Raw genomic sequence first — 22,588 nt, 5'->3', positions numbered from 1 at the left:
AGCATCAAGAAGCCAGGCCAGGTCAGCATCGCCAAAGCAAGGAGCAGGTCTGCGCGCTGCCACGCTTGTGTGTTGATTGGGAATGTGCTGAGGAAGCGTTTAAAAGCAGCCCCTCCCCGTTAGCAGCGGCATGCTGAGGCACTAGTCAGGCGAATCAATTGGCGAGACAGCCAGCAATGACGAGACTCACGTAGGGGCTCATTTTTCGCACTAAGTGCCGTTGAATTGGGCAATGCGGCCGTCGAGAAACACCCCATCAAACTCACCCAAAATGACACTCAGAAATGTTTCTGTTGAATTGCACTTATTGTTGTTAATGTTATTGATATACGTTCTAAATTTTCTTTCTACCAGTTTGATTCTTTCTCTCTCTTTTCAACCATCGTGGTTTAGTAGTGTCCCAAATCTATCTTTCTGACACCACTCTTACGTACAATTGTTAGAACACCTCCGGGTTATTTCCTTTGACACCTGTCCATCCCACATTCTCCAGTCTTTACTCATAACCCAGCATCACTCCGGTGGCTCCTCTGTGAAGTACCTCCATGGCTTGTATCACAGTGACCAGAAATAGATACAGCATTCATCAAAGTTTGATCCGCTCAGTGCATCCTATAACTTTAATATGACTTCTTCTAATTTGTACCTTAGAATTTTAGTTATACAGTTCAACTTTCTGTTTTGTTGATTGCTATGCTGCAATGATGGACATCTTGAGTGCCAAGCCTGTCATAATCCTTCGATCTCTTTAAACTTCACCCTGAAATTATTTTGACATTGATCATTTTAAACAGTGAAAAATCTAATTGACACATTGAAATCACTGTTGAAGTACACTGAGCTATTTTTAAAAATATGAGATGAAATTCTCTCATTTTGGGACTCCGTGCAGAAGCAGCGGCTGCAGTGGCGCCTGTACCACCGAGCAGAATAGCAGGATCCACTCCAGATTCTGTGCTTAGAAGCTTATTAATTACGCACAAATGAGTTCCCCTCCTACTCTCCTGGCGGGCCGACAACTCAGCTGAAGGTTCTAATCTTCCAGTGTCATATTTAAGTGCCAGTCCAGCTCGTACAATTCTCCAACCAACCTGCCTTTGTGCAGGATGTCAGCAGCCCAGAGGGGAAAAGGTTAGCAGCCTCAAGAAGTCTGTGCCTTGACTCAACCACCCTTACGCCCAACACCTGCAAGACGCCCATGCCCCGCCTGGACCTCTATCCACTGCACCTAGAATCCTCATCCATCCCTTCCAGTAAACAACGTGATCCCTTTGATTCTAATAAAAATAAATTACTGCAGATGCTGGAATCTGAAACCAAAAGAGAAAATGCTGGAAAATCTCAGCTATTGATCCTCTTGTTTATGAGCTTTTCATGCAGCCATGTCAGGGTTCAGCATTTCCCCCTCCCCAGTCGTCCCTCTGCCTTCCATTGTTCATCCACCTCCTTGCCCCTCTGCCTGTCATCTTAAGCCCTTGCCTCCACCAACCCTTTCAGACCTCCTTCCACATTATCCCTGTTGTATCTTGTACTTGTGCCAGAAAACAATACAATGCTGCAGCATGTGAGTTGAAAGCAACAATCAACGGAGGTTTATTAAAAGGCTGTGAACTGAAGGCTATGGGCCAGGTGCTATGGGATTCGGCAGGCAGGTCAGATATTTTTCAGGTGTCAGTGCAGACCCGATGGGCCGAAGGGCCTCTTCTGTGCTGTATTATTCTGTGATTCTGTGATGTACAAGGGCTGGATCTAGACTGAGGGTAAAAGCCTGTGAATCAGCCGATAGTGTCACAGATTGTCCCGTGACTCAGCTCTTAAAGAGACATTGTCACACAAAAACAACCCATATATATATATATAGAGTCCCCCTTGTTTTTGTTAGGCCTCATAGCCCCCTCCAGCCTCACCTGCATTCCACCCCCGGTCAAGCTTCAGGCCGTTGTTACAGTGGTATGTGAAGTGTTGGGCACTGTGGACTTGTGAAGCAGACATATGCCACCAACACCGAAGAAGGTTCAACACTATTTTATTAACTCTTATAAAATACTAGACATACTATAACTGTGGGTTTACACGATGCTAGTTTAACTAGAGACCTGTGCCTGTCCGAACCAGTTGAATCTCTCAGCACGTGGTGTGAGTTTGTACTGTACTTGATGAGCTCTTGTGCTTCTGAGAGGCAGCATCCAGAATCAGCGGGAAAAGTGATGCCCTCTGTCTTTATAGTTTGTGTGTTCTAACTGTTGATTGGCTGCGGTGTTTGTGCATGTTGATTGGTCCTAGTGTATGTCCATCAGTGTGTGTCTGCGCCATGATATACTGGTGTATATTGTGACAGTATGAGTCCCACAGCAGTCCTGTCTAGTTGAACACTGTTGTGTGGCACCAGGGATAAGGAGGCCATTGTACTCTCCATTTGTTTGCACTTCAATAATAGTCATTAAAACAGCTGCCCACAGCAACCCTTCAGGCCATTCAATTTTGCATCACTTTGCAATTTGCATTGGGTTCAAGCCTGATTGATAATGAGTGGCAAGCACGATGTGGCCCTCAGTTGCAGTCCTGATCCAACACAGGAGGGTCCATAGGCCCAGATGCACGGTTCTATCCATGAATTCTGTTCACCCTCTAATCAGAATGACTGTACACCCAAATATGGACAAACGAGACGAAGGAGCATCAATAACCACGAGGGAACATAGTGAGTGCTCCTGGTTCTATCATTTTCCTGGAAGATAGAGGCACAGTGTCCAGGCATCAAAGTGTGATTGGGGTGCTAGGCAATGAGTCCCACATGCTACATGGCGCGCCCACCCACGGGAATCCACTTGGCATGTGTCAAGCGCTCACTTACCCACGATTGCCAAGTCCCTATTAGCGATCGCCTTCAGCCACTTAGCCAGAGTCCTGAGCAGGCGGTGGGGGTTATGGGTGATCAGTGGGGCAGACGAGCAGGGACAAGGGTTGCCACTGGAATGGGGTTGGGATCCAGGGGTTGGCATGCTGGTGCTGCAAGCGATTGCCTCCCCAGGTGGCCCTCCCCCAGCGCTTCCCCCCCACACTCCCATAGCATCCCACCCCTGCTGAGGGTACCCCACCCCCAGTCGAGGGTCCCTCATCCCCCGCTGAGCACTGGAGCAGCAAACCCAGTGCCCCCAGACTCTTTGCTTGTGAGCAAAGATGCTACTCACCTTCTCGGCTGCCCACAGAAGCCCTTCCGTCATGTTCATGTATTTAAAAAAGAGTACTAATCGACGCCATGTGAGCACTTGCTGGGGAGGCCACAGAATGACGGGAAGCCGTTGAATATGGGGTGGCTCTCGTTAATTGTATGGAAATGGGGCTTAAGTGGTAATAATTGATTTCTTGCCACGCTACGATGAGATTCCAATTTCGTCGAGGGCAGCAGGCCGGTTGCAAGGCAAACTGTTTTGCGCCTGTTGTGGTTACCGTGTTTGGCCTTTCCCGCAATTTATCGCCCTCATTATGCTTGAGCGCGAGAAGTATAATGAGGCCAGAAGATCGCGCCCTTAGAATTTTTTTGGCAACTGGGGAGCTGAATTTTGAGATCGGGCCGCCATTTTGAAAGGTTGCCCTGATCTCTAAGTCAGTTTGTGTAGTCGCCCACACTCCCCCACCCATGGTCAATGTCACCCTCACACACATGGGCACCATCACAGACCCCCCCCTAGTGAGGAGACCACGCTATGGGGTCCCTGGGGATTCTCCCTCTTCAGACCGCCCCACGTCCACTTACAGACCCCTCCCCATTCAGGATCTCCACCTGTCACCCCCAACCTCCCAGAGACCCCTACTTATGTGCCCTTCAAACCCCCCCTCCCCCCCCCCCCCTCCCCCCCACCCTCCTTTCATGGGGATGGACCCCTTCGAGCCTGGGCCTTGGCAGTGCCACCCTGGCACCTGGCCATTCTTGCCCTGGCATCTGGGCAGTGCTACTGATTTGGCAGTGGCTCCCAGGCACCTTGGCACTCCAAGGTGCCAGAGCGGCACTGCCAAGGTGCCCGTGTTCCAGGGGGAGGGCCAGGGAGTCACCCTGCACTTACCCTGACCACCAAGAGGTTGCCGATAGCCCGGGTGACCCCCTGGGTGCAGTTCCGCCTGGTCCACATTTGCGTGGACCAGTGCTGAACAGCGCCTGGCTGTGGCATCGCTAAGGAGGCTGGTGGATCCCGCGTGGCCGATGGATCCCGTGTAAGTTCAACATAATCAGTTTAAAACTTTGGCGAGCACCGTTTGGTCCCGCCCATTGCCAGTAGGATCCTGACTCCAATGCCTCGCAGCACTTGAGTGAATCCTGCACGAATCCTTAAGTGCTCTTGAGGTGCAGAAAGACCTGTTAAAGTGGAGAAATAAGGGAGGAAGAGTGACAAAGATTAGGGAGGAACATAAATCATGAGACTAGAGAGAGTGTTTAGGACATCTTTGAAAGTAAGGAAGAAAATAATGAGACAGTGTAAAGTGGATCAGGGCGGGAGAATGGTGTCAGTCTCACTGGTCTAGGCCATTATTGGCTAAACAGTTGTACAATCTGTGGAACAGGAACTTGGGTAATGTGGAGTCAGCAAATAAGTAGTGTATGGGGACAAATGGCTTGAGAAGATTTCTACACAGGGATGTGGTATGACCATGGGAACATTTAAAGATGAAGTTTAGAGGTCTTGAAATGAACAACTTGCATTTCTATAAAATCATAGAATGGTTACAGTTCAGAAAAATGGCATCTCGTGTCTGTTCTGGCTCTCTGTAAGGGGAACCCTTGCTTTTCCCCATAACCATGCAGATGAGGTAATTATCAAATCCCCTTTTTTGAAATCCACAATAGAATCTGTGCCCACCACATGCTGAGGCAGTGCATTCCAGATCCTAACCATTTCATGTGTTCCACATTTTTTTCTCATTTCGCTTTTGATTCCAAAAGATGTTTCATACAGTACCACACAACAAACCTGTGAGCAAGTTATAGCTCATGGAATAGAAGGGATGGTGGCAACATAGATATGGAATTGGCTGAGTGGTAGGAGACAAAGAATGGTGATTAATGGATATTTTTCGAGATGGAGGAAGGTTTATAGTGGAGTTCTCCAGGGATCAGTGTTGGGAGCCTTGCTTTTTCTGATCTATAAATTAATGACCTAAATCATGGTGTACAATACACAATTTCAAAGTTGTAGATGGTATGAAAATTGGAAGCATTGTGAACTGTGAGGAGGACAGTATGGAGCAAGTTGGTGGAATGGATGGACAAGTGGCAGATAAGGTTCAATATGGTGAAATGCAAAGTGATTCATTTTGATTGAAAGAACATGGAGAGACAATTTAAGATCAGGGCAAAAGTCTAATGGAGGTATAGGTGCATAGGGATCTGGGTATATCTGTGCATAATTCACTGAAGGTGGCAGGACAGGTTGAAAGTGTGGTTAATAAAGCTTACAGTATCCCAGGTTTCATTGATAAGGGCATAGAGTACAAGGGCAAGGTGGTTGTGTTGAATGTATAAAAGACACTAAACATTGCATCCAGTTCTGGGAATTGTACTTTAGGAATTATGTGACGGCATTGGAGAGTGTGCAGAAAAGATTCTTGACAATGGTCCAAGGATGAGGAACTTCACTTATGAAGATGGATTGGAGATGTTTTGTCTGTTTTTCTTGAAGAACAGAAGGCTAAGAGGAGATTGGATAGAGGTGTTTAAAACGATGAGGTGTCTGAGCAGAGTAGGTGTGGAGAAATGTTCCCACTTGTGAAATGATTGGGAATAAGAGGGCACAGATTTTAAATAATTGGTAAAAGAAGTAAATGCGACATGAGGAAAAACATTTTCATGCAGTGAGTGGATGAGGTTTGAAATACACTGCCTGAGAGTGTGGTGGAGGCAGGTTCAATTGAAGCATTGAAAAGGGAATTAGGGGGCAGCATGGTGGTGCAGTGGGTTAACATTGCTGCCTCACGGCGCCAAGGTCCTGGGTTCGATCCCAGCTCTGGGTTACTGTCTGTGTGGAGTTTGCACATTCTCCCCATGTTTGTGTGGGTTTCGTCCCCACAGCCCAAAGATGTGCAGGTTAGGTGGATTGGCCATGATAAATTGCCACTTAATTGGAAAAAATGAATTGGATACTCTAAATTTATTTTAAAAAAAGAAAAGGGAATTAGACTGTTACCTGAAAAGGAAGAATGTGCAGGGTTATGGCGAAAAGTCAAAAAAATGGCACAATGTGAATTGTTCATTTGGAGAGCCAGACACGATGGGCTGAGTGACCTCTTTCTGTGCCGTAATGATTCTGCAAGAGGTTGAGGAGGCCAGGTAAGAGTGGGCAGCATTTTCGGGAGAGACCTTTGAGAGGAGAGGCACTGGCCAGCAGCGAGGTCAAGATGATACGGTCCACCAAAGACACTGGACACGATCCTCCCGAAAGGGAACAAAATCTCTGAGCGAGCGCGTTTAGCTGCATGTTTCCCGGCACGCACAGGCTATCCAACGTGACTTGCTTTAAATAAGGGGCCTGAAGAGGGGGACGAGCAGCCGAGGTCACACATAGCCCCATTTTTTACAATGGTGCGCTCTACTCGCCAGAACTCCCCGTTATAACGAGACCTCCAAAAGAATTCCCAACCTCACCTCCAGCCCGAGCGCAGTATGGGAGGGCGTCCCAGCCCCTCCCCCTTGCACCACCCCAACACCCACACTGGGCAACCCCGGCCTGATCGTGCACAAGCAAAAATGCCAGATTGAAACCTTGGCAGTGTCATCTGAGCACCTTGGTAGTGCCAGGTTGGCATGCAGGTGGCACTGCCAGGGTGGTACTGCCAAGGTGCCAGGCGCAAACTCTGTGTGGAGTTTGCACATTCTCACCGTGTCTGAGAGGAGGCCTGATAGAGGTGTATAAGATTATGAGAGGCATAAGTAGCGTAGATATGAAGGCACTTTTTCCATTAGTAGAGGGGTTAAAAAACAGGGGGAAAAGACTTAATTAAGATACGAGGTAGAAGGATAAGAGGGTAGATGAAGAAAAAACTTTTCACACAGAAAGTGGTGAGAGTATGGAACTCACTGCCTGAATGGTAGTTGTGTCAGAAGCTCTCGTAACATTTAAGAAATATTTTGATATTTACTTACACTGTCATGACCTTCAGGACTATGAGCCAAGTTTTGGAAAATTGAATTACTGAAGTCAGATCTTTGTTAATCGGCATGGACGTGATTGGTCAAATGCCTTCCTTCTGTGCTGTTAACATCTATGAATTAGACAGATGAAGGCAGCTAGGCTGAGAGGGCCAGAGGCTTTGCGGCAGTGGCTAGGTTCCCCCAATCCAGGGTGCAATAGATTTCACTATTGTGACCATCAAGGCACCAGCAGATGAGCGGGAGCCTTTGTGACCTGAAAGGGCTTACACTCAATAAATGAATGGTGTATGACCATGGGACACAGATTCTCCAAATTTGTGCCCATTGCCCTGGAGCTCCCATGATGATTACATCTTATGGCACTCATAAGTACCAAGGCTGTTCGTAGCTCCTGCATGATTGGATGGATGGCTCTTGGGCAACAAGGGTGTCCCTTTAAAATGTGACTGATGACCTCACTCTGTCGCCCCAAACAAAGAGGCAGAGGCAAGGTTCAACAGGAGTCTTGCCTCCACAAGGGTGGTGGTGGGGAGAACCATCGGGCTGCTCAAGGTGCTTTTCAGATGCCTGGATCAATCGATGGAGCATTGCAGTATCCTCCAGAGTGAATGTCCCTCATAGTTGGCACATGCTGCCCCCTGCACAACCTAGCCCAGGCAAGGTGGGTCATAGTGGAGTGTGAGGGAAGCGAGGCAGCTCCACAGACCCGAGAGGTTGATTCTAGTGATGGGACTGAGGAAGAGACTGGGGAGGCAAGAGTGAAGACATGGAGGCAGATGATAGAAACCTTTAGGGAGGCAGGGAGACCAGGGATGCTTTCATCCTGCAAACCTTCAGCTAGGCATCCAAGGCATCGATCCTTCCTCATGCCAATGGCACTGCCTCCAATCATTAAATGCTAAACCAACCAAAGTTGCACAACCAGACAATGCCAAACAGTTACAAGCATGTGCTGCATCTGGCATCTATCGCAACCGTCACGCCAATTCAGCCCATTAAAACAAAATAAATGCTTACATTATTCTAAATGAACAAACAAAGAACATACAAAGTTGCCAAACACAACACAAATTTCTAAATAATTAACCCAAATAATGTCACCCTTGACGAGCTCTTGTTGTGCTCAAGGAGCCTTCAACTTACATCTGCAGCTACTGCGTCCCCATTAGACCCGGTGTCTTATGAGTTTCCACCCCACCCGTACTGTAAAGTCTATTGACAGTCACATATCACTGTGGGCGGGCCTTAATTGGCCACCCAGCGTAATATCGTGTGAACATGATCTTGGCCAGGAGTGGGTTTTATATCCGCTTCCCGCCCCACCAACTTCACGCGCTCTCGGAACATAAAATTCAGGCCTTGGATTTTGTTTTATAACATGTAGCTGTGCTGTTCTAACTTTTATGTTTGGGTACCTGGTTAGAAATCATGCAAATAACTCTCTAAGGGATTCCGTGCACTCTAATCCCCATTGTTATGTAATTCCTGTTATTTTAATGTCTGTTACATGAGATTGTAAAAGATTTTTCTGTCTACAGAGAGCACAGTTCTATTGATGTTGTAAGCTTAATTGTATCTGCAGGTAGATGGTGCAATTGGTGCCAATAAACCTTATCCTTCCATCTTTGGGTGAGAAGGGAAGTTTTCAGAGTTTGCCCTCATGGAGAGGTTATTTGTTAGAATCAGATTTCCTATTCTCACACATCAAGTTGCAAGCATTAGCTTCCTGTTTTTAATCAGCAGCAATGGCTTTTAGTTCTCAGAGTCTTTTCTATCCTTATTACAGTGAATTAATTGGGTTTTGGCACTCAATGGTTCCTGATATGCAACTAAATATTTAATATGTTTCTGTGGCAGATTGGAGGCCTCTATCTAGAGGGTTGCAGCTTTGATGGGAATCGACTTTCAGAAAACCAGCATGATTCTCCCAGCGTGTCAGCTGTGCCCCCCTGTTATATGGCCTGGATTCCTCAGGTACCAAGTTGTTTAAGGTCTAAATGTTTAAGCTCTTTATCCACCTTAATCAGTATTGATGAAGACTATTTTAATGCCAGGCCCCACATAAAGCATAATCTACTTTTTCAGGTGCCAATTAACCTAATATGCATTTCCAGTAGTTTTTGTTTAATTTTAGATAAGCAACACAACTTTGGGCAGTAATTTTGTACACATCCATTTTGAAATGTGACTTAATTGGTTTTAATTTTTGCAAGGCAGCATGCATGGCATCTTAACTAACTGAAAAGCCATTTAGAAGGTACCTACAAAAAAGGTACTGAATCATCTAGTAAACTAACAACCAAACATTTTATGAGCTTAAACATGCCAATGTTCTCTAATTCTCCTGTGTGTGCTCGACTCCAGTGCTTTTTCTAATGAATAACTTGGGAAAAAATATGAATAATCAAATGTACCCACTACGTGCTGTACTAGACCGAGACTAATGAAGCTAAGTTTAATGATGATACAAGGCTGTGTGGGAATGCATGCTGTAAGGAAAACACAAATAGGCTACAAAGGCATATGGTTAAATGAATGGGCATCAAACTGGCAGATAAAGTATAATGTGGGAAATGTGAGGTTATTCAAGTCAGTAATAATAGGAAAGCAGAATATTTTTAAAAGCTGTGAAACTTGTTTATATTCAGAGGAACTTGGGTGTGTACGCATACAAGGAACACAGAAAGTTACCATGTGGGTGCAGCAAAAAAATTAGGAAAGCAAATGGAATATTGGTCTTTATTGCAAAGGGATTGAAAGTCACGCCAGAATTGTACCGGTGTTCGGTAAGATCAGACCTGGAAAACTGTGCACAGTACTGGTCTCCATATTTAAAGAAAGATATGCTTCCCTTGGAGCAGCACAGTGAAGATTCACTAGATTAATTCCTGGGATGGGAAGGGTTGTCCTCTGATAGGAGGCTGAGTAAATTGGGCCCATTCTGTGTGGCATTTAGAAGAATGAGAGGTGATCTCATTGAGACATACAAGATTCTGAGGGGACATGACAAGTTAGACACTCGGAGGTTATTTCCCCTGTCTGGGAATCCAGAACACAGGACCCAGACTCAGGACAAAGGACTGATTATTTAGGACTGAGATGAAGAGATGTTTCTTCACTCAACAGATTGTGAATATTTGGAATTGTTGAGCAAGATTTTGGATGCTCTATCATTGAATATATTTAAGGCTGAGATAGACAGACTTTTAGGGCGGGATTCTCCGACCCCCCCCCCCCCCCCCCCCCCGCCGGGTTGGAGCAGCGTCGCATGATTTGTGCCCCCCCCCCAGCGATTCTCCAACCCGGCGCGGGGTCGGAGAATCCCACCCAGTGTCTTTGGAATGCTGCAGGATTCTTCTCTTTGACCTGAGATTGTCTTCCTTCCTACATTCTGCCTGGTAGTTCACAGAAAAGCAGTACACCCTTCTCTGCTGACCATACTCACTGCAGCCTTCTGTCTTTTCTGAGAAACTGCTCTCTCCTTCTATCTAAAGCCTCAGAGACTGAAAGTCTGTCCACAGTCAGCCCAGTTACTCTTGGCTTTGTTTTCAGCTGTGATATATGGCACATACATTTATCTCACCCCCGCCACCATGGTAACCAAGTCACACAGGCTTGCTGTCACAGGCAGAAATTAGATCACTTAACTCTGTTCAATCCTCCATTCCATCTTGATTTAAAGAGACAATCCAAAACATTAATTATCATATAAAACATTGCATTCATAACAGTGAAGTAAGGCAGCAGAACATTCAATGCAGTGCCATCCAGGTCACTGACAGAAGAGTGAAACTGGAGGGGAGGGAATGACATTTCTTTGACAGTACCACCCAAACCCTCGACCTCTACTACCTAGATAGACAGTGGCAGCAGATGTGTGGAAACACCACCAGATGGAAGTTCCCTTCAAGCCACACACTGACTTGGAACGATATCACGTTCCTTCATTGTCGCTGGGTCTAAATTCTGGAACTCTCTCCGTAACAGCACTTGGTATACCTACACCATATGAGACTGCAGTGATTCAGGATTATGGCTCACAAGAAGCCACTCAAGGGCATAGGGCTGCACAATAAATGTTGGCTATGCTAATGATGCTCACTCACAAGAAGAAAAAAAAAATGTTTATATGGTCCAGCCAGATGTGGCAGTGAATATCTAAACTAATAACAATAATCGCTTATTGTCACAAGTAGGCTTCAAATGAGGTTACTGTGAAAAGCCCCTAGTCGCCCCATTCCGGCGCCTGTTCGGGGAGGCCGGTAGGGGAATTGAATCCACGCTGCTGGCCTTGTTCTGCATTACAAGCCAGTGATTTAGCCCACTGTGCTAAACCAGCCTCCTAGTCATCTATCATATCCATGTCAGTATTGAACTTGAGGGAGCAGAGATGAGAGTCTTACTAGGGAAATGGCCAAGTTGAGAGTAACAATTTTAGTGGGAACCTGGTTAAAATGGGGGCGAGTGTGTGGCTGGGCAGATCAATAGCTGCAGAAATGTATCGGTGAATGGAGGTCCAAAAGCTAGACATTGGGAATTTTGAAATCGCATTTGCAAGTGGTCGGGGAAAGTGTTTCCATGGGCAGACACAGAAGAAAGTAAGGTTTGGGGAAGAAAGGGGTTGTGGAGGGAGAGCAATATAAATAGGTAATCACGGTTGGGCCTGCGATTATTTTTTGGTGTTGCTGAAACAGCCTCCTTACTTTACCCTATGCATGTAGCAAATTACATAATGACCCTTTACATAATTCATTGTGCTGTCTATCTTCTGACTTCTCTGCTCCCTGTAGTGAATGATATTTAAGCCAGATTAAATATTTTTTTAAATGTCCCTGAATCTCAGGGGTTCCAAATCACGGTCCAGGACATTGACTGGATCAAAGTGCCTGTACTCACAGTGTATCTATCACAAATGGGCGGCATGCTGGCACAGTGGTTAGCACTGCTGCCTCACAACACCAGGGATCCAGGTTCAATTCCGGCCTCGGGTGACTGTCTGTGTGGAGTTTGTACTTTCTCCCCGTATCTGCGTGGGTTTCCTCCTGGTGCTCCGGTTTCCTCCCACAGTCCAAAGATGTACAGTTTAGGTGCATTGGCCGTGATGTATTGGCCTTTAGTGTCCAAAATGTTAGGTGGGGTTACGGAGATAGGGTGGGGGAGTGGACGTGGCGGGGTGCTCTTTCCAAAGGTCGGTGCAGCTTTGCTGGGCCGTATGGCTTCCTACACTGTAGGGATTCTATGAAACATCCACGCAGCATTTTGTAGTTTTGGTGTAATAGTTTGGTGTCCCCTTTCCCAAATCCATCGCTATCCTCCTTGTTTGTGGCTGGTGGTGGTCGTAGACCTTACAAGATCATCAGGAAACTCTATTAATATTTAGAGAAATTTTGTAAGTGAGGCAAGTAAAGATCTGTTATGTCAGTCTTCACAAAAATATTAGAATGGTTATACTCCAAGAGACCAGTCCAGGGGAAAACAAACATCCTTTAGCAAATATGGGTAGCACAGTGGTTATCACAGTTGCTTCACAGCACCAGGGCCCCAGATTCGATTCCTGGCTTGGGTCACAGGTTGTGCGGCGTTTGTACGTTCTCCCCGTGTCTGGTGGGTTTCCTCTGGGTGCTCCGGTTTCCTCCCACAAGTCCCGAAAGATGTGCTTTTAGGCGAATTGGACATGCTAAATTTTCCCTCATGTGTACCCAAACAGGCGCCGGAATGTGGTGACTAGGGGATTTTCACAGTAACTTCATTGCAGTTTAATGTAAGCCTACTTGTGACAATAATAAAGAATATTATTGATTATTGAATTGTTCAGTTCTATATGAAATATGTGATATTTGAGTAATAAAAATTTTAAAATGTCTAAAAAGGTATCGGCTGGGATCCGCTGCAGAGAGTGCGGGCTGGCCAGCCAAATATCCATTGACCTTAGGCAGGACCAGAAGATTCCAGTGGTGGGTGGGGCTAGAATATCCTGACCATCATTTGTGTGTCTGCAAAAAAAGTGGCTGGATGAAAATAAGACCAACCCCTTTGATATATTTTTCCGAGCACCAAAGAAGAACATAAGTGAACTCTAAACAAATTTCCAAGGCTTCCGCTCCCTCCTTTATGGAATAGCCAGTCATGCCTACTTCCCATTAATGTACAGTTGCTTACACTTGAGAAATGTTTATCTGTAAAAATGTGGAAGTTAGTTTTCAATCAAGGTCTTTTATGCTCCGACAGTTTACCAGAAAGTTGTGACACAAAAGGACGCGCTGTCCAAGACTGTTCATTGTTTGCTTGCCTTCGTATTTCCTGTTTTGATCAAATTGTTAGTTCCTGTTGATTTTTCTGGCTTAGACACCCAAAAGCTGCCTGCTGGTGATTTCACAAAACTGTTTAAGCTCTTTTATTCTCTCAGTTGTTTTTGGCTTTGGTTAACTTGAATCTTTTCTTGCAGGGTGCTAATGGGCCATACTCTCCTGAAGAGTGCATTTCGTTGCCAGTGTATACCAGCACTGAACGGGATCGGGTGGTAATAAACATTGATGTTCCCTGTGGAGTCAGCCAGGACCAATGGATTCAGTCTGGGGCAGCACTATTCCTGACAAATCAGTAATTCATTGTTTGTGTTTTTCACAGAATCTTTGAAACATGAAATCTCAAATTTAAAAAAATACAATAGATTGCGTGTTTATCTATTGAACATCCTGTTGACGTTTACTTACTGCCGATCACATTTGATACACTTGGTACATTGTATTTCAAATTACACCTGAATATGACAATATTTCTATTGTGCAAATTACACCTGACTAAGACAATATTTCTACTTAACTAAATTATTTGTGCTGCAGAACTTTAATTAGAAATAATTGAAACAGCTCAGATTTCTGCAATTAATTACTACCTTGTTTCAGTTCATTCTATACTTTATGACGATTGATTGTTGGAAAGGAAATGTTTCTGAATGATTATCATCTTACATAAACCCTCAGAATGCATTTCTCATTCTTTGTGATCTCTAAGAAATGCTTGTTCACACTCTTATAATTAATTTTGAAGCTTAATATTGCACAAGTTACTCTAGTCATGTCATGCTTTTATAAATGGCTACCAAAGAACATTGCATTGTGTTTTGTTTGTATCAGTAAAATTTTGATATCGGAATAAAGAAATAGATTGATGTGCCTTCTTTCATTTTATTTATTAATGTCACAGATCATTGGACAGGATGCCTGCCTGTTGAGGCGAAGTTTTCTTTATGCTTCACTCCCATATCGCATTCTATAGAACAGGCCGTGAATTCCAGCTAATTTATGCTTCATTTATGTTCCGAGACTGATGCCTAGCTTCAGAAATTATTATATAAAAATAAATGCAAATGTGATGCCAAGACCCATCTTAATAAGTGAGTAGAAATGAAACAACTGCCATCAATGATACAGGCAATCAATAACTAACATTTTTTCCCGGAATCGATTTCATGTACAGACATATTAATATCATGGGACCCCAGTTTATATTATGAGACATCCAGCCAACACCTCACCTGTCTGTTTCCAGGCAGCATCTCACCTGTCTGTGTCCAGGCAGCGTCTCACCTGTCTGTGTCCAGGCAGCACCTTGCCTGTCTGTTTCTGGCTGGAATCACACCCATCTCTGTCTAGGCAGCACTTCACCTGTCTGTCTAAGCAGAACCTCAGCTGTCTGTGTCTGACTGGAATCTCACCAGTCTGTATCTAACCAGCACCTCATTGGCGAGAGTCTCCCTATGTCCCACCTCTTATCTTGAATTTTAAATACTCCATTGTGGGCTTACTTTGGATTCTAACAAAATCAGCCTTGAAAGTCAAGACTAAGATTTGAGGCGGGATTGTACACGTAGGTGGTGTACTAGTTGCACACTGCCTAAAAATGGCGACCAACCCGCCCCTGCTGACCCAGGAAGCCATAATCATATTTTATAGTCTTCTGGCAGTTATTGGCCTGAGAATCTGGTTTCCACTGCCATGTGGAAGGATGTCCCGCCTCCAAGACCTGTCAGTCAATAAGATGGATCAGCTCTCCAATTCCAGCAGCACCACAGGTAATGGTAGCCAGTGCTGGGTTTGCAACCAGCCGCTGATGTGGAGCCGTGGAGGAAGCCAAACTGTACCTGCTTAAATACCAGTTGTGGTGAGGTGAGGCCCTCAAGTGGCCACTTGGCCCAAGGGAAGTGGGCATCCAACACCTCCCTCGTTACTAATAAAAGACCAGTAGCAGCAGGTAGACAATGGTGCCCTGCCATCCCACCCAATTTTCTAGGCTCCCCACAACATCTCCCCCCCCCCCCCGCCCCTCCACTAGCCTGATCCTGAGGGTTTATAAAACTCCAGTCTTTGAAATCATCCTCAAAGAAAAATTGGCCTGGTGCTGGACTCTTACGCTATGTCCCCACGCTGATGTAAAAACGGTGGAGTTTTACTCCAGAAATTCCTTCCAAAAAGTTGAACGAATTCAATGCCCTGCAGGGGACTAGTTGGGACCCAGAGTGAATCATGCAGCTTTAGCTGCGGATACGTGCCCCCGCACTTCCGGTTCAGAGTCCGCGCATGTGCACGGCAGGGGCCTCCAGTGGCCGTGCTCCATGGCGGACTTGTACTGCAGAAGCACACCCGAAAAAACGGACCCCCCGATCGGCCGAGCGCCCGAGCCTTAATCCCCACACAGTTAAATGCCGGCCGCCTATAAGGCCTCCCCTGGTCTCCAATTGCCACCCCCGACCAGGGTGGCTGGAGCCGCCACGCCAGCATCTCGACCGGCAATAGGTGGCTAGTTCCTCGCTGTCGGGAACTCGACCGGCCAGGAGCGGAGGATTGCTGGGCATGCCTCTGGCAATGGCCCCCCCCGGCAGCGCGGCGTACCCGGTCACACCGAATATGGGGGCCCAGCGAATCGACGAACCGTGCCTGACCCGATTACGACGTGAAAGTGGATTCTACGCCGGCCGCAATTTCAGCGTGGGACTGCGGAGAATCCAGCCCAGGATATTTCTTTTACCCTCTTTGGAGGTGAGTTCTGAATAAAATTGGTCAATTGAAACATCAAAGGGAAATGCTTAGATAAAGGATCCTGTCAATTCTCAACATCCTTTTCCTCTGGTTTCATAATATTCTCTGCTATTAGTGTTGAATAAAATAACATAACTATTTCCTCTAGTGGGAGAATCTAGGACAAGGGGTATTAATCTTAAAATTAGAACTGATTGGAGTCATGTTTAGACAGTCATGTTTCTTCAAATAAAGTGTGCTGAAAATCTGAAATGCTCTTCCCCAAAAAGCTGTGAATTCTGGGTTCATTTAGATTTTCAAAGCTGAGATTGATAGATTTCCATTAAGAACAGATATCGGGATAAATCTTGGAATCTACAGTGCAGAGGGAGGCCATTTGGCCCACTGAGTCTGCACCAACCCGAGGAAAGAGCACCCTACCCACGTCCACACCTGCACCTTATCCCAGTAACCCCTTCTAACCTTTTTTGGACTCTAAGAGGCAATTTAGCATGGCTACTCGACATAGCCTGCACATCCTTGGACTATGGGAGGTAACCGGAACACCCAGAGGAAATCCACACAGACACGGGAAGAAAGTGCAAAGACAGCCACCCGAAACCAGAATTGAAGCCGGGTGCCTGGCTCTGTGAGGCAACAGTGCTAACCACTGTGCCACTGTGCTTCCCTAACAGTATTGTGGATGTAGCTACGCCATAGGGATTGCAGCAGTTCAAGAAGGCAGCTCACCATCACCGACTCCAGGGCAATTCGGGATGGGCAATAAATGCTGACTTAGCTAGTGATGCCCACATCCTGTGAATGAATTATTTAAAAAAAGACTGATGGGGCTGTAATTGACTGGGTTGCACTTGTCTTTTTTGTGTAGAAGGTATACCTGGGAATTTCCCATATCGCTGGTGGATCCCAGTGTTGTAGCTGTACTGGAACAGTTTCACTCAGGACGTAATAGTTCTGGAACACATATCTTCAGGACTATTTCAGGAATAGGCCCATAGACTTTGGAGTATCCAGTGCCTTCGGCTATTTCTTGAAATCACTTGGAGTGATTCGAATTGGCTGAAGATTGACATCTAAAATGCCGGGCATGTGAAGATTGTAGCGAACGCCTCAGCCTTTTCTGTTGCACTGATGTGCTGGGCTCTCCCAACATTGAGAATGAGGATATTTGTGGAGCCTTCTCTTCCAGTTAGTTGCTTAATTGGCCAGCACCATTCATGGCTGGATGTGGTAGGGGGACTGCAGAACTTTTATCTGATTTGTCGATTGTGGAATTGCTTAGCTCTGCCTATTACTTGTTGCTTACACTGTTTAGCACGCAAGTAGTCCCATGTTGTAGCTTCACCAGGTTGATACCTCATTTTTAGGTATGCCTAGTAGTGCTCCTGGCATGCCCTCCTGCACTCCTCATCAAACCAGTGTTGATCCCCTAGCTTTGATGGTAGAATGGAGGATATGCCAGGCCATGAGGTTACAGATTGTGGTGTATTCAATTCTGCTGCTGCTGATGTCCCACGGTGTGTCATGGATACCCAGTTTTAGGTTGTTAATTCTGTTCAAAATCTATCCCATTTTGCACGGTGGTGGTGCCACATAGCACGATGGAGGGTATCTGCAATATGAAGTTAGGACCTGCTCTTCACAAGGACTGTGCGGTGGTCACTCCTGCAAGTACTGAAATGAATTGGTGAGGATGAGGTCAAGTAGATTTTTCTTTCTTGTTGGTTCAATAACCACCTGTTGCAGACCCCCCTTAGGAGCAGCTCAGTTAATAGTGGTGCTACTGAACCATTCTTGGTATTGGACATTGAAGGCTTTCATCCAGAGTAGATTCTGTGTTCTTGCCACCCTCAGCAGTTCCTCCAAGTCATGCTCAACATGCGGGCGGTATTTGGTAACCAACAGGAGGTTTCCTTACCCATGTTTAACCTGATGCCATGAGATTTCATGGAGTCCAGAATCAATGTTGAAAACTCCCAGACTAATAGCAGACTTTATGCAGGGTGACAGCTATGTTACCAAATGGACAGCACATTCTGCTTCCACTCCTTGTAACTATGTGACTTTTTAACATGTGAAAGTATTTTTTTCAAAACTTGTTTATTCTTCAAATGTCTAAGAACTAGCAAAATATCCTAAACACTGAGCACTTTGCTCAACTGTTTACATAACAAATATTAACAGAAATATAAGCATTGTTAGTAGACATCAACAACATCTGGATCAGATGTCAGAAACATGCAAAACACTTAGCACAGGATCCCATAAAACACAATTCAGACATAAATCAGACATAAAGTGCTGAATTATTTCTCAATTTTGGGCACTCCTGGACAGGTAATAGAAGAAAATGGAACAGATGGACTTATCGCAGAAGCCCATCCCAAGGAATTGCTGGAAAATTTTTACTTTATCCCCACTGGTAGAGACCACAACGTCCATTTCTTTACCCACCTCGATGTATATAAATGAGACAGTAATACAGGCTTTGCATTCTGCCACACTCTACTCCCTTTCTGTCTATGGCCTGCAACCTGAAAAGAGTACCTCAATACCAAGGCATTGGAGCTTGCTTGTGGCGAGCCACAGGTGGAAGGCTGGTTTTAAACCACCAAAATACAGCAGCACTTCACCAGATGCACTGATTCTTTTTTTGAGGGGTGGTTTGGGTTGTGTAGATCCTGGGAAACAATGGGGTTATTCTTAGACCTCCTGCTGATCTTTGCTATGTGGAAGAAAATGAGGAGGAACAAAAGCAGTACCATTCAGATGCCAGACACCAAAGTTGCATTCTGTATCCTAGCTAATCCTCCAGGTTTGCAGACCTAACGAGGGCTACTGATGACTAATGAATGAGCAATACTTCAGAAGGCTCTCCCACAACAACAATAAATTATATTTTTAAATCACTGCTAACGTAGAGAAATATCTCCAAGTACTTCACAGACCCATAAGAATGATAATAAGGAAGAAGGAAACGTTAGGAAAAGTGAACAAAGGATTGATCAAAGAAACGCGTTTCAGGTGGGAGAGTGTTTTAGAGAAGCAATTCCCGGGTAAGCAGGAAGAGAGAGTCAACATGCTTTCATGAATGAAAAATGACGGGACTTCCGGGTGTGCATTATGGAGTGAGTGTGCACACAGAGGCAGCTCCTGCCTAATATTGCAGAAAAGAGCTCTTTTTTGGGCAGCACGGGTTGGAATTTCGATGAAAAGGCGTGGGTGAAGGTTCAAGGAGTATTTTCCCCCAGGAATAGGATGTTTCTTGGTTATCAGACCCTTAGAAACAGTGCAGGATTTGTCTGAACAGCATCAAACAAAAGCAAGCATGCTAGCGGGGGAAGGGCCAGCTTATAGGTCTCAAGCTGACCTGAGGGCCTTTATGAAAGCTGAATTCCAGCAGCAGAGGGAAGAACTGTGAAAAGATCTCACCAAGGCCATTAAAGAAGCGGAGACGTACTTCCGGTAGTGGTGATGCGGAGCTAAGCCGCACGTTCAGTGGCTCCCACTATTTTCGGACTTTGGGGCTCTTTTAAGGGCTCGCAGTGGTGCTGTTTGGGCTTTTCCCCGTGTGGGAACACTCCTTCTCAGATTCTCCACCGGTGGATGGCCTGGACTAGGAGTGGAGCGGTCAGAAAATCGGCTTTGTAGGTGCGGCACCACAGCTCCCGCTACTTAAGGACTTTTGGGCCGATTTGAGGGCCTCAAACGGCGCTGTCTCAACGAATCCCGGTGGGGGAAGGTGTCTAGAGGCGCATTCCCCATAATTTATGGTGCTCACCCGGAGTGGGGCAAAGGAAAAAGCTGCAGCAGCTCCCCAAGAAAAGCGGAGGAAGCAGGACAAGATGGCGGCCGGCGGAACACCCGAGGACTGGTGGAAGTGGGCGCAGGAGCAGCAGGCCTCTCTTCTGCGCTGTTTTGCGGAGCTGAAGGCTGAGTTGCTGGACTCCCTGAATGCGACTACCAACAAGCTGCTTGGGACCCAGGCGGCCCAGGAGGCGTCTATTCGGGAATTGCAGCAGCAGGCCGCTGAGCGGGAGGAGGAGGCCGTGGTCCTCGTGGGGAAAGTGGAGTTGCACGAGGCACTTCACAAAAAGTGGCAAGACCGCTTGGAGGAGCTGGACGTTCGCACGAGGCGAAAGAATTTGAGGATCCTGGGCCTGGCTGAGGGGCTGGAAGGGTCGGATCTCCCGTCGTACGTGACCACGATGTTGAGCTTGTTGATGGGAGCGGGGTCCTTCCATTTGCCCCTGGAGCTGGAGGGAGCTCACAGAGTGCTGGCCAGGAGGCCTAAGGCAAATGAACCCCCGCGGGCGGTGCTGGTGTGGTTCCATCGATTTAGTGACCGGGAGTGTGTGCTGCGCTGGGCCAAGAAAGAGAGGAGCAGCAAGTGGGAGAATTCGATAGTGCGAATCTACCAGGACTGGAGTGCGGAGGTGGCAAAGCGGCGGGCTGGGTTCAACCGGACGAAGGCGGTGCTGCATGCCAAGCAGGTCAGATTTGGAATGCTGCAGCCTGCGCGTCTGTGGGTGACATATAAGGACCGGCACGACTACTTCGAGTCCCCGGAGGAGGCGTGGGCCTTTGTACAGGCGGAGAAGCTGGACTCGGACTAGGGTCTGGGGACACGCTATGGCCGTTGCTGTTTTTGCTGTTGCTGTTCTTCAATTTTGACACGTGTTTTTTTTATGCTGGTTTTCTTTTTGCTCTGTTTCCGGGTGGGTTTGTCTGTTGGGTATGGGTGTGGGGTAAGTGGGGAACGTTGGGGGCATGTGCTTTATATGTTCTCTTTGGTACGGGGCTGGGGTGAAACTGGATTTTGAGGAGCTGCGTCAGAAGGGTGGGGTGTGGCAGTGTGAAAGCGCGGGCTTTCCTCTGGTTGTCCGCGCTGCGGGGCAGGGGGGGCGGAGCTGGAGGTGGGGGCGTGGCCTCTACTGGTTTTCTTTCCCACGCTGAAGCGGGGCCAAGGAGGTGTGGCAAGAGGGGGATGACCCCATGCTGGGAGGAGATGGGTTTTGGCAGGAGCAGCCGGGTCAGCAGAAGTCAGCTGACTCACGGAAGTACCATGGAGGGTGCGTCGCGGCTAGGAGGGGTCCTAGCCTGGGGGGGGTGGGGGGGGGATACCGGGTTGCTGCTGGAATGGCCAGGAAGGAGCTGGCATGGGCCGGGGGGGTAGAGGAGAGGCGTTATCGCCATGGGGAACGGGTCAGGCGGGGCGAGCTGGCCTGGGGCGAGCAGTCGATAAGCTATGGCTAGCCGGCGGGGGAGAGGGGCGGGTTGCCCTCTGATCCGTCTGATTACCTGGAACGTGAGGGGGCTGAATGGGCCGGTTAAGAGAACTAGGGTAATTTCTCATCTGAAGGGGCTGAAGGCGGACGTGGCTATGCTCCAGGAGACCCACTTGAAGGTGGCGGACCAGGTTCGTCTGAGGAAGGGGTGGGTGGGGCAGGTTTTTCACTCAGGATTGGACGCGAAGAACCGGGGGGGTGGCGATTCTGGTGGGGAAGAGGGTGGCGTTCGAGGCGGCTGAGGTGGTGTCGGACAAGGAGGGCAGATATATTATGGTGAAGGGTAGGCTGCAGGGAGAGAAGGTGGTGCTGGTTAATGTATATGCCCCGAATTGGGATGATGCCGGCTTCATGAGGCGCTTGTTGGGCCGCATTCCGGACCTAGAGGCAGGGGGCCTGATCATGGGGGGAGACTTTAACACAGTGCTGGATCCCCCACTGGACCGGTCCAGTTCAAGGACGGGTAGGAGACCGGCGGCGGCCAAAGTACTGAGGGGGTTTATGGACCAGATGGGAGGGGTGGATCCCTGGAGGTTTGGGAGGCCGAGAGCGCGGGAGTATTCCTTTTTCTCCCATGTCCATAGGGTCTATTCCCGAATAGATTTCTTCATCCTGAGCAGGGGATTGATCCCGAAGGTGCAGGATGCAGAGTATTCGGCCATAGCAATTTCAGACCATGCTCCGCACTGGGTTGATCTGGAGATGGGGGAGGCGCGGGACCAGCGCCCGCTCTGGCGACTGGATGTGGGGCTGCTGGCTGATGAGGAGGTGTGTAGGAGGGTCCGGGGAAGTATTGAGGGGTATCTTGATACCAACGACACGGGGGAGGTCCGGGTGGGGATGGTCTGGGAGGCTCTGAAAGCAGTGATCCGGGGGGAGCTGATCTCCATACGGACCCATAGGGAAAGGAGGGAGAGGAAGGAGAGGGAGAGACTGGTGGGGGAGCTCCTGGATGTGGACAGGAGATACGCGGAGGCACCGGAGGAGGGGTTGCTGGGGGAACGGCGTAGTTTGCAGGCCAAATTTGACTTGTTGACCACCAGAAAGGCAGAGACACAGTGGAGGAGGTCGCAGGGCGCGGTATATGAGTATGGGGAGAAGGCGAGCAGGATGTTGGC

The 22,588-nt window shown here is 47.4% G+C and overlaps 1 protein-coding gene across 2 annotated transcripts in view; it reads left to right on the top strand.

Annotated features, from left to right (window-relative positions):
- LOC119977114 (cytoplasmic dynein 2 heavy chain 1) overlaps window positions 1–14,320 on the top strand; it is a 734,352-nt gene extending 720,032 nt beyond the window's left edge. For both annotated transcript variants that reach the window (XM_038817726.1, XM_038817724.1), the window contains 2 exons: window positions 9,002–9,118; window positions 13,590–14,320. In XM_038817726.1, the coding sequence (XP_038673654.1) occupies window positions 9,002–9,118; window positions 13,590–13,748 (276 nt within the window). In that variant the 3' untranslated portion in view covers window positions 13,749–14,320. The remainder of the gene's footprint in view (window positions 1–9,001; window positions 9,119–13,589) is intronic.
- The last annotated feature ends 8,268 nt before the right edge of the window (window positions 14,321–22,588 follow it).

Source organism: Scyliorhinus canicula, chromosome 14 (genome assembly GCF_902713615.1).
Source record: "Scyliorhinus canicula chromosome 14, sScyCan1.1, whole genome shotgun sequence".
NCBI lineage: Eukaryota > Metazoa > Chordata > Chondrichthyes > Carcharhiniformes > Scyliorhinidae > Scyliorhinus > Scyliorhinus canicula.
The sequence above is the reverse complement of the archived record's forward strand: the minus strand, read 5'-3'. Positions and strand labels throughout refer to the sequence as shown.